General features: G+C 39.4%; 1 protein-coding gene across 6 annotated transcripts in view; it reads left to right on the top strand.

The window, feature by feature from the left end:
• Positions 1-13,295, top strand: part of CNTN4 (contactin 4) — a 1,173,040-nt gene that overhangs the window by 1,007,742 nt on the left and 152,003 nt on the right. For all 6 annotated transcript variants that reach the window (XM_043978091.1, XM_043978085.1, XM_043978087.1 and 3 more), the window contains one exon: positions 10,339-10,489. In XM_043978091.1, the coding sequence (XP_043834026.1) occupies positions 10,339-10,489 (151 nt within the window). The remainder of the gene's footprint in view (positions 1-10,338; positions 10,490-13,295) is intronic.

Below are 13,295 nucleotides of genomic sequence, written 5' to 3'. Positions count from 1 at the left end.
TTCTGTTCTTCAAGAGTCCATGACTCATCATTGTATATCATCACGGGAAGGACATTGGTGGTTATTAAAATAATTGTATGATTTCTCAATAATTTAACCCATTTTCCTTTCCTTACTTAATTTTGGGCCTAACTCATATAAGCAAAGCATTGTAAATGCATAAAAGCGGGGGACTGAAGCATAGCCTAAGAGACGGTATCCTTGCATTGCCTACTGGACCTGGGTTAATGTCTAATTTATTAATTCACTAATTAGATACAGAGGAATCCTAATTGCAATGAGGTTCAAAGGGCCCTAGGGAGCAGTTAGATGTTAGCCCAGAGTGTGGGTTTATGGGGTGCCTTTGTGTGTCCAAAGAAGATATGGGGAGAGTTGTATTAGCTAGATAATTGCATCTACTGTCCTCACCCCACAAAAATCCCTGCCTAACAGTCTGTCATCATGGGAATTGCCCAGTCAGTTTTGTGGCAGTCATCTGACCCAGGAGTAGACATTCAAGAAACCATAAAGTAATGGATGATGCAATTAAAGTGAGGTCCAAACTGGAACAATTATCTGGTTAGTTTGGCATTAATCCAGATGATTGGTTTCCAAGTTACAAAAGCATTCAGATGGAACTCAAAGTTATTTCATGCAGACTTCGTTAAGTGCTTATCTACAAGGGAGGTTTATTTTTTTTTTTTTGCACTACCCAGTTGAGCTGGATTATGAAAAATTCAAATCATTTAAAGTGTGGTCAGCCTCCAGCAAGAGGGCAACTTGCCTTCCCTAGCCTCTAGAAGCCTTCCAGTGAAGTGCCCACATTACCAGAAAATGTAGGCAGCTGAATTCAACTAGGCTCCTAATTAAAAACCGGGAATTATAGCTACTATCACACCAGGAGATTCCAATTATGCTAAAGAACTAAACAAAATGGGCAAACATGAATTTTTAGCCTTTGATCAACAGTGATCACTGTTGCCACCAAATCTTTAAGTAAGTATACCTGAAGATAGATAGAGTTGCAACTGTTTGGTAGCTCTAGAGGAAGGTACTCAGGTGATGAAAAACCTCTACTAGGGATTTTATAACTGTGTTTGCCGTACCATTTTGTCTACTCCTTGAAAAGGGAGGCCACCAGCAGTGCCCTGTTTAACTTTTAGGCCAGTTATCCCTAAACACAGAATGCTATTGCCATCACCTTCATTTTCACCATGATGAGGTAAAATATGGATAGAAGAGCCCTGTGCATAACAAAATATTGATAGCAGATTTTTTTGTGTGTGGTAGGAAAGACCTAGCTATGATGGGATACCCACTCATTGGAGGAATGGCTGGACAAGCTGTGATATATCAATGCAGTGCATGAAGGAAGAAATAATGAATATAAGGAATTTAGAGAATATAAGGAGGATTTATAAGAACTGAAATAGAGTGAGGTAATCACACCCAGAAGACTCTAACAATGCAAATGAGAAGATCACTAAGGAAATTGAACTCTGAGTACTTGTAGTGATTGATATTAGAACACAGAATGAAATATTCCTTCCTCTTGGTAGAGAGGCAGGGGACCCCAGAAGCAGAATTTTGCATACATTGTCAAACTTGGTCACTGTATTAGTTGTATTTGCTGAACTGTTTTACGAGAGGGTTCAGTGGTAGGGGAAGGAGCACCAATACAAAATTGTAAAAATAAAAGTTCTTAGTAAAGATGGCTCAAATGTAGACTTGAAATACTTAAATATGTTATCGGGAATGATGGTGGTTAGCTGGAAGTGAGACCCTGGGACAGTGTGGTACAAGCCCAATGGGAAGACAGGCACTGGGAAGGGAGAAAAGAATAGTAAAAAGGGAGATGGAAACTTTCCAAGGACAAATTTCACCTACCTCTTAGTGGTTTTGCTGAGAGCAGTCTTGTGTAAAGGTGAACTTCAGTCCAAACCCATACATATTATCACAAATAACAAATGGGCCATTTCTTTCAATGAGCTGTAACTATATATGAAGAAACTCATACACGGAGCCCATCCAACTAGTTGCATGCACAATGAGTCAAGAAATGCATCTGCTTCTATATACCTATACTAACATCATCTCCCTGACAGAGAAAAGTTTTGAATGAATGCACTATAGGTTTTATTTTTATTGTATAATGAGATAAAATGTGAGATAATAGCCTGTATGAAATACTGAACTTTTAAAAGGCCATTCTAAGGATTTGAAACTGGAAATCTTATGGAAGCAGGTATTGAAAACTATCTCTACATGTAACTGGAAAATAATAGAATGCTTTTATAATTAAAAAAAAAAAAGCCATCCTCACACAGTCATCATCAACTGTCTTCCCAGTGATGTTACTATAGACTAGAATATGATCATAGATTTGGGGCTGCAAGAGACCCTCAAGGTCATTTAGTCCAATCGCCTCATTTTAGAGAGGAAGCACCTTATGCCCCGAGGAGGGGAGTAATTTGTGTGATAACTAACCTACTGTAATAACTAGAGTCAAATGTCACACTTGTATGTTCCCCAATTGGGGCTACATTTCTAGATTAGGCTGAGGAGTTAACTTGGTAAAGTTTTGTGCCTCATGGAAATGATTGCTGATTTGCAGAATGCTCGTCTTCAAGAGTCCCCCTGTTGGCCACTTAGAGTAATTAACATCAGAGTGTGGTGAAGCATGGCTTGGTTTATATAGCACAGTTTAACGAAATAAAAATTAGTGCTTGAGGACTGCATTAAAAGCTTTTCTCAACTCACTGCTTCTGATCATTTTAATGAATGTAGACTGTAACATGTTACCAACAAGGAATTGAACAATAGCAATAGAGTAAAGGCTAGCCTTGGCAACGTTTATGATAGGAAAAGGAGGCAGGTCAGTCATATATAGCCAGAATTGTACCTAAGGCAGCAGAAGAATTGGAGCCTTACCCCAGGGTGTGGAAATTTAGAGGGTATAAATAACACTTGTATTTCTTCGGCAGGTTAAAGCAACTGAGTTTAGCTCCTAATTAGCAAGAATAGTTGGTTCAAATATGAAGCTATGAGGTATATCTCTTCATTCTCCTCCTATGCTCTGCTTCAGTCAGCGGATTTCTGGTGTCCCACCCATGAGACTAGTTTTCATGATTTCTTTCTTCCTTTAATGAAATGATGCCCTGTGATCCCCTCACCAATGCCCCAACAACTGCTTGCCCAATTTCAAAATTTGCAGCTTATTGTCATACAATGAGATAGCTGGTGGCACAGTGGATAGATCTCTGGGATGGGAATCAACAAGTTCAGATTTGTTCTTAGATGCTTATTAATTTTGTACCCTTGGGCAAGTTACTAAACCTCTGCCTCAGTTTCCTCAACTATAAAGTGGGGATAATAATAGCACTTAATGCAGGTTGTTGTGAAGATTAAATGAGATAATATATGTGCAACATGAACAAGAGTCACAAAAAATGGGGAGGTGTGGATGGCTCTAGATTTAAACTGCCAAACAGAGGGCCTCTATCAATGATATCATAAATCCATCAAAGTATTATTGAGATATTGGTAGACTGGGGGCAGCTAGGTGGCGCAGTGGATAAAGCACCGACCCTGGATTCAGGAGGACCTGAGTTCAAATCTGGCCTCAGACACTTGACACTTACTAGTTGTATGACCCTGGGCAAGTCACTTAACCCTCATTGCCCCACCAAAAAAAAAAAAGAAGAAGAGATATTGGTAGACTGCTGGTATGCTTATTATACAAAAGAGGATCCGCAGGCTGGAGCTCATTACTCTGCTGGTGAAGTGATGCCCTGATACATGGGAGGTGCCTAACACTGGCTTGTTGATTGATTGATTAATTCTCCCTCTCTCATTAAATACATTCATATCAAATAAACTAGTGGTTGGAATACTTCTGGATTGTAAATGAGGGCCTTTTGGAATTGTCATTAACTTGTTCAAACTCAAGATCCTAGAGAAGTCATTGCTTTGGGACAATTTGTATACATGCCTACATATGTGTATTTGTGTGTGCTTACCCACATGCACATGTTGAATTACTAGACTTTAATAATTTGTTCTTCATATACCCTTTATTTGGGAACCTTAGCCAGGACTATTCTAGTTCCAGCCTCTGTCAGAATCAGACATTAGTGTAGAGATATCATATGATACCCACCAAGAGATTAGTTCATCCATTCCAGAATCTTTTCCCATAAAGGACCCTCTAATGTCCCTCTCTTTGAACGCTATTCTATTTCTTCATTTTCTACCAAAATTGTTAACAAGACTTCCCCCAGTTTTCCCATAGAATTAGTCTTGTAAACTCAGAAATCTTTAAGATATTGATAGCATTGGGCTTTGGTAAATTACACTTCAATATGTTACACACAGAGATTTCTTCTTGGAAACTGGGAGTATATTTATCAAGCACAGAGGATTAAAATACAGTATGTGTTGACTACTTTAGGGAAGTTTTAGCTCAAAGGCAATCAAACAAAATAACATCCTTGCTTAGGGAATTAAATGCTAATACAGAAATCTTCAAAATCCATTTATATATCAAGAATATAAAGAGATATGTCTCAATGGACAGATACCGAGTCCAAGGAAATGCCTCAAAGCCCCAGGCCAACTATGGAGTAAAAGTGAGAGAGAGTGATAAAGAAAAGAAAGGTCTGTCCTAAGGGGAAAAAACAGCATAAGTATATTTTGCTAAGTAAGTGGGACACACTTCATGTTTCTGAAGGCCTCAAACTAGTCACAAGCTTAGAAATAGCCAAGTAATTACTGTATAGCCCCAATTGTGTCATAATCCTTTATGAGGCTTTCTTGGCAATGATACTGGAGTGATTTGCCATTTCCTTCTCCAGTGAATTAGGCAAACAGAACTTAAGGGACTTGCCCCAAACCATACAGCTAGTGAGTGTCTGAGGCCAGATTTGAACTCAAATCTTCCTGATTCCAGGGCCAACACTCTATCCAGTGAGTCTCCAATCCCCAAATTACTATTTGATAAAAAAAAAATAAAAGAAAGACGAGAAGGATATGTTTCTGTAAGAAGTAACCTAATGGGGCAGCTAGGTGGCGCAGTGGATAAAGCACTGGCCCTGGATTCAGGAGTACCTGAGTTCAAATCCGGCCTCAGACACTTGACACTTACTAGCTGTGTGACCCTGGGCAAGTCACTTAACCCCCATTGCCCCGCAAAAAAAAAAAAAAAAAAAAAAAGAAGTAACCTAATAATAGATAAAAGATAGACAGACAGACAGGCAAGTGGACATGTGTCTGCACGTATGTGTGTGTAGACCGAGAGACAAGAGACAGAGGGAGGGATGGAAGGTAAGAGGAAGGAAAAGAGAACATCTCATAAACACTTACTTTGCGTCACACATTATGTGAAACATTAAGGGTACAAATATAAACAATCAAAACAGCCGCTGACCTCAAGGAGCTTACATTCTAATGGGGATGCTGGGAAACAGGATGGGATAGTAAGCTATATGCCCCTGAATGGTTTGGGGCACTTAACACAGTGCCTGGCACATAGTAGATGTTTAATAAATGTTTGTTGACTTAACTTGACTGATGGCCAAGAAGTTAAGAGGAGACCTAGGTCCAAGAAAGATAAAATAAAAGCTCAACTATCCAAACCCAGGGTGGTTATTGTTGCTTAACTTCCAGAAGGGAGGAGAGGAGGAGATGGGGATGATGGATAGACTGGAGGTGGCAGGGGTTTAGAGCCAGTGGCTCTCTCTTCTCTATTTTGATTCTTCCAACTATTATCTATCCTGGGCAAGAGCACACACAAACGTATGCTAAGGGTACTTCCCCCCAACATACACCCTAACCTCCTGAATTAGCACTGAATTAAATGTCACGGAATTTCCCTTGTTCATCTTGTGATGCTACCACAGAGAAGGTGAAGATAGAAAGAGTGGAAGAAGGTGTGATGGTGGCCTACCCTTTACTCCAACTCCCTACTCTGGTCTTTTTGGGCCATCTGGCTCCTACATGTAAACTGATCACACTCTCCTACTTTCCTTCCATGTCAAGACTAAGGTTCATCAGTTTAAAAGGACACACCCTGTAAGGACAAGAGCAACAAAACCCGTTTCCCTATTATTATAGGAAGATGTCTCTGTTTTGTTTGTTAGGGTTTTGTTGTATTGTGTGTGAGTTTGTTGTTGGTTTTTTTGATTTTGGTTTTGGTTTGGGGTTTTTTTTGGCAGGGCCATGAGGATTAAGTGACTTGCCCAGGGTCACACAGCTAGTAAGTATCATGTGTCTGAGGCTGGATTTGAACTCAGGTCCTCCGGAATCCAGGGCTGGTGCTTTATCCACTGAGCCACCTAGCTGCCCCCTGTGTGAGTTTTTAATTGACAACTTTTATTCATTTCATAACTTACTCTCCCCATCATTCACTGCACAATGAATCTTCCCATATAATAAAGGCTAAAAAATAGGAACCAAATCCTGCAACACCAACAGACATGTGGTTCATGTCTGATAATATGTGTAATATTCCACACCCCCAGTTACTCAGTGAATAAGCTCAACATCAGCTTCGTTGCTAATGTCAGAACAGTTCATTAAAGAGATGCTTGGTGAACATCTGGAAAGGGACAAGGTGTTTACAATGAACCATTCTGGCTGCATCAAGAACAGGGAATGCTAGACTCATCTCATTTCCTGTATTTGACAGGATTGTGACACTAGCAAGATTTTGGCAAAACTTTTGAGAAAGAACCTTATGCTATTTTGTTGGGAAGATGAAGACATGGGGATTAGATAAAAATACAGTCAGATGAAAGATTCTTAACCTTTTTTGTGTCTCAGACACCTCTGGCACTCTGGCAAAGGCAATGGATCCTTCTCAGAATAATTTTTTTGTTGCCTATTTTCATGATTGAAGGAAATGCTAATTTTGTAGTTAGAGGCTAGAGCCAATAATTATATAACTTATCCCATTCCAAGTTCACAAGAGCTCAGAAACTTATTCATGGATTGTTTGGAGGTCCATATACTCCAGACTAAGAACATCTTACTTAAATGACTCCATAAGTCAGACTCAAATAGGAGCTGTTAATGGTTCAAGTTCACCATGGCAGCAAGGTCTCCAGTATAGTACCACAGGGATCTGTCTTTGACCCTGGGATATTTAACATTTTTTGTCAATGACTTCGATAAAGGAAGAGATGTCACACATCAAATATTTGCCAATGCCCACAAAACTGAAAGGGATAGCTGACACACTGGATATTAGAGGCAGTATCCCAAACTTGACAAGCCTACAGTATGGGGTTGAATCTAGTAAGATGAAATTTAATAGTGATAAAGTTTAAGAGGAAAAAAAAAGAAAAGAAAAGAAAAAATGAACTGCTTCACCAAGTACCAGACAACAGAAGCATAGTTAAATTTCAGTTATTCTGGAAAAGATGTGGGACTTTTAGAGAACTCTGTCATGTGACAGACCAAACAGATACTGCAATCTTGGTCTCCATTTGAGGGACATAACTTCTAGGGAAATGGAAGTGCTGGCCTACTGTGATGTGTTCTCAGAAGATGTACTCTTCTGGAATATTGTGTTGAGGTTTAAGAAGGATATTTATAAGCTAGAGAATGTCCAAAAGGGGGCAACAAGGATGGCAAAGTGCATTAAATTCATGTCATACCAGGAATGTTTGAAGGAACTAGATATATTTACCTTCAGGAGAAAAAAAAATTCTCAAGAGGAATATGATGGCAGTGTTTGACTATCTGAAGGTCTGTTATATGGAAGAACATTTAGACATTTTCTGTTTAGCTCCAGAAAGCAGAACCCAAAGTAACAGGTGGAAGCTTCAAGGACGTCAGTTTAAGTTTGATGTCAGGAAAAAAAAAATCCTCATAACTAGAGCTGTCCAAAAGAGGACTTGTAGGGTGGTGAGATCTCCCTCTTTAGAGGTCTTCAAGCAAAGATTCGATGACAATTTGATGGGTATATTATGGTGGGGATCTCTTTGGTGTAGGGGCTCTACAAAATCATCATTGAGGCATCACCCAACTCTTCAATTCTGTGATGTCAATCAGTCCCTCAGTTCTCCTAGAAAGTTTAGGAGGTATATTTTTCTCCTCTCTTCTTCAAGGCTAAGCTCAGTCATTATGGTTACACAGTGTTCAGTTTCATTTTATTGTTCTTTCCATTTATATTATCATAATCATTGCATAGATTATTTCTGAGGCTTGCTCACTTCATGCTACACCAGTTCACATTTCTTCCCATGTGACTGAATTTTTCTTTTTTTTCATGTCTTATGGCAATAATAATATTCCATTAATTTCATGTCCCCAGTTGGTTTAGCTATTTTCCAATCCAATAGCCAGCTAGCTAGGTGGCATGGTGAATAGAATTATATCCTGCCTCAGATATTTACTAGCTAAGTGAGCCTGGTCAAGTCACTTAACTCCTTCCTCTAAGGCTCAGTTACTTTGGCTAGCACTTCCTTCTCAATGTTGTTCTGAGGATCAAATAAAATAACCAGTGTTAAAGCACTTTGCAAACCTTTTGGAATTGTGATATAAGTCCTGGCTGTTACTGGTTTGGGAGTTTTTTGTGGGCAATAAAGGTTAAGTGACTTGCCCAGAGCCACACAGCTAATAAATGTCAAGTGTCTGAGGTCGAATTTGAACTCAGGTCGTCCTGAATCCAGGGCCAGTGCTTTATCCACTGTGCCACCTAGCTGCCCCATAAAACATTTTATAAAGTACAGTACAAATGGAAGGAGAGTTATTGTTTGTTTCAACATGATCAGTGAAAAAAATGTATATTAATTACAAGCCTGAGGTCTTTCTTTGACCTGCTGGAGATTAAGACCCAGAAATAGAATTTCTATATCAAAGGTTATGTATATTCTAGTCACTTTTAGCATGAATACAAATTAGAAAGCTATCTGCCATTCATTCTCATGCTCATGCAACCTGCAGATTCTCCAACACCAAACCTTTACCCTGGTGACCACTATTACCTCATTAAAGCTCCACTAAGAAGCTGAGGTTGGATAAGGTTCCCAGATTTAATCATTGTTACACTAGAGATGGAGTAAGCGCATATTATTCTGAAGAGAGGTCCTCCAACAGGATGTTCATTATCTTCCTTTTGTGGGGATCTAGCTATCCTATGATTCCTTTATGGAGAGAAGCAATTATCAGTGGTTTTTCTGAGTGGCCTTTAAATGTCTATACAGGCAAAGTGGAGAAATGAGATTATTTTTCCCCCCCTAGCAAACAGCCTCATCAGTGGAGCCTCATCCAAGTCAAGCGACCACTTGTGTCTGGAGACAATTTAAAAATTAAACTAAAAATTAAATATAAAAATTATAAAAATTAAATTAAAATTAAAAATTAGATTTAAAAATTTATAAATTTTATTGCCTATGTCCTTATCAAGAAGGAAAGGAATGGTGATTGCTGGCACATTTCAGGCATTTCTTTCTAGGGCATAAGCTAAGTTGTTTGTCTGTTTTGGTGTGAGACTGCTTTTAAAAGGGGAAGGAATGGCCAGTGCCCAAGGCCTCTATTGATACAGGTCAATGACTCAGCTATAATTTACTGCCTTAAGTAAACCTAGATCACTAAAGAATTAAGTGGCTTGGCTGTCCTGTTTCTGAGGCAGAATCAGAACCTACATCTTCCTAAATTTAAAAGTAATCCGTTATCACATGGTACAAGGGGGAAAGTATTACCTCTGGAGTCAGAGGACTTGGGACTAAATCTGCCTTTAATGCCTACTTGTGGATCCATGGCAGGTCACTTGGCCTCCCTGGGTCTCAGTCTTTAACTATAAAATATAGGGGTTGGACCACATGGCCCCTGAGATCCATTCCAGCTCTATGTCTATGACCCTGTCATAAAGACAACTAGGCAGCACAGTGGCTACAGCACCAAGCCTGGGGTCAGGAAAACTCACTACTTTCAGGGGCCACTAGGTGGCTCAGTGGATAAAGCACCGGCCCTGGATTCAGGAAGACCTGAGTTCAAATCCAGTCTCAGACACTGAGCAATTACAAGCTGTGTGACCCTGGGCAAGTCACTTAACCCTCATTGCCCTGAAAAAAAAAAAGAAAAAAGAAAAAAAAAGGAAGCACAGACAAAATAAATGAGTCAATCATCCAAATATTTTCCCAATATAAGCCATTTGAAAGACATGGCCATTTTTTAAAAATTCTTTTAAAATCAAAGCCATAATTCCCATCTGTGATGGGAATCTGTGATCCCAACTTCTTCTGATAGTCAAGACACGGAAAGATATATTAATAAAAGTCAAAGTTTATTTTATTTTGTTGCCCATTTTGTCATTGTCAGATTCGTCCTCAATTGAGCTTCTATATTCTCTTTCAGCTTTGGGTCCAGACTTCTCCAGAACCCTCTTGAAAAGGATGACCCTTGTTAAAGTGGGAGGCGAAGTTGTCATTGAGTGTAAACCAAAGGCTTCCCCACGGCCTGTCTATACGTGGAAAAAAGGGAAGGAGATCGTAAGAGAAAATGAACGGTAATGTCCAAAAGTCACTGTTCCTTTTATATGCTTTGAAAACAAAAGCTTAGTTGGAAATGAAGAGCTTTCTGGTTCACATGAAGCCACCAACTCTAGTAACAGATGTTTGAAATGGAAGAGCACGTTGGTGAAAACTGACTTGAGAGCAAGGTTTGACATTTTTTGTGTCTCATAAGCCCCTTTGTTAAGTCTAGCCAAGCCTATGAACCCCTTCTCAGAATAATGTTTTTAAATCTATAAAATAAAATGCATAGTATTACAAAGGACCTAAATTATACAAAGGAAATACAAATGGCTTTTTTCCCATTAAAGTTAACAGGGACCCTGAAATCTACCCATAGACCATATGAGGGTCTCAGATGCTAGGTTGATAGAATCTGTTCTAGAGTGAGGCCTTGGAAAGAATGCAATCTTTTGATTCAGAGAATGGGGGTTGGAATCCCAGTTCTGCCAATTTACTATGACCTTGGGCAACTCATTCAACATTAATCATCAATCAGCTTCAGTTTTCTCATCTGTAAAATGAGGGGGTTGGTATACAGGACCTCTAGAAGGGCCCTTTTGGTTCTAGATCTATTATCATAAAATCAATGTTTTCCAACCCAAATAGCCCTGAGCACTATCCAAATGCTCTATCATAGCTAGAGGCCTCACTGAACCACGAGCAAAGCACAGCTCAATAGATGGGTTCCCAGAACTGAGAAAAAGAAAGGAGGCAGGATAGGAGGAGGGGGAAAAGAATTTCTCGGAAAGAAAAATGCATCAGGTTTTTTGAGGAAGATGAGTTGGAGGGTTTTTTAAGTTTTAAGAAAAAATGGCTTGGTAATAAAACTTTTGTAGACTCATGAAAATCTACAATTGGTCCATTGGCAATCTGCCAGAAAGACCATAATCTCTCTCTCTCTCTCTCTCTCTCTCTCTCTCTCTCTCTCTCTCTCTCTCTCTCTCTCTCTCTCTCTCCTTCTCTCTGTCTATGTCTCTCTCCTTCTCTCTCTTTCTCTGGCTCTCTCTCTCCCTCCCTCTCTCCCCCTCCCTTTTCTCTGTTCTATGTCTGTAAGGAATATAGTTCTATGTCCTAAAGATATGTGAGAAAATGGAATTTATTTTTCTTTCTTAGATAACATTATTATAATACAACGTACTTTCCACAACTATCTTTGTCTTTGTAGATTACACTTAGAATTTGAGTATACATATATGTGTAACATATAATGTAAATGGCAAAATGGGTATGAATGGAACCAAATGCCAGATATTTGTAGAAACTTTTCTTTGGCTGTCATCCCTCCAAATTATCCCATACCCTCTTTTTGTAAACTACTCAATTAGTCTGTCTGAAAATGGCAATTATTTGTGCGTCTGTATTTGTCACAGGTAAGACAGCACTTACCATCTGGATACATAATGATTTTTAATAGTTACAAAAGGTCAATTGCTCAAGGATGCAATGGGGAAGTCTGTAAAAATGTATACATACCCTTTACACCTGCAACCCATCGGATTTCCATATGCAAATTGGATAATTGCCTGTAATTTTGTTGTCCTTATTAATGGTTTCTGCAAACAAATCTGACATAGTTTACAGTTGGTGTGTTCACACATATATTAAATTCAGAGTATGTTTTCCTTGATTTCTGGTGGATGAGAGGAGCTATGTAACTACGTGAACTTGGGATGGTCTGATCAAAGCCTCAGTCAAACCTGGGGGGGGGGCGGGCGGGCATCTGCATTATCTTTCAGCTTCTGAATTCAGTCTCAAACCATAATGTAGATTAATTCCTATAGCATTATCACTACTTACCCTTTGAAATACCCTATATTAATTCCATAGAATAACTGCCTGTGTAAATTTAATTGGTTGCTACATCAATTTGACTTCCTAAAATGCTCTAATTAGTAAGTCTCTCTTTGGGCTGTGTAAGATAGTGGATGGAGAGCCTCTGTCTGTCAAGAAGTGATAGGTTCAATTCCCAGGGCTAATCCATATTGACTGTGTGACCCTGGGCAAGTAAGTCATTTAACAACAGTGCCTCAGTCAACTCAAATACTACCTGTTTCATAATGGTTGCAAACCTGTATTAATAGAGGGAGCTTTCTTCTGTTGGAAGTTCCCTACACTGATAAAAACAGTGATTCAGACCCAAAAAAAAAAAATAATGTATGTGTTGGGGGGGAAGGGATTACATCTGCTGGAATCAGTCTCTATATACCCTCCTATAGTTGAGAGTTAAATGTTTCCACTTAGCATCCTGACCACAGAATTGCTAATATTACTGCAACATCTGCCAACTCTAGCAATGTGGTCAAACTAGAACAACTCTCCATTGCCACCATGCCTCCTACCATTTATCAACTCCATCCTCAATATCATTAGGGCAGTCCTTCCCTGTTAGTAGCTCATTCCCAACACAGCATCTCAGCCATCAGCTCTCCTCCCTTCTTTTTTTTTTTTTTAAGTGAGGCAATTGGGGTTAAGTGACTTGCCCAGGGTCACACAGCTAGTAAGTGTTAAGTGTCTGAGGCCGGATTTGAACTCAGGTACTCCTGACTCCAGGGCTGGTGCTCTATCCACTGTGCCACCTAGCTGCCCCAGCTCTCCTCCCTTCTAATGAAAAGAATCTTAAACAGGTAGACCACATTTAGGTGGACCAGAGCAGGGCTGAAATAGATGAGAAAAAGGGGAGGATGTAAGTTATCATCATTGCCATCGTCATCAATATCTTTGGCTTCTTTTGAGGGAATGGAAATCTGTCTACCTTTTTTTTTTTTTTTAGGAAAAATGATGGAAACTTTGAGTCAGGAT

Source organism: Dromiciops gliroides, chromosome 1, assembly GCF_019393635.1.
Source record: "Dromiciops gliroides isolate mDroGli1 chromosome 1, mDroGli1.pri, whole genome shotgun sequence".
NCBI lineage: Eukaryota > Metazoa > Chordata > Mammalia > Microbiotheria > Microbiotheriidae > Dromiciops > Dromiciops gliroides.
Note: the sequence above shows the minus strand (reverse complement) of the source record. Positions and strands in the feature narration are given on the sequence as shown.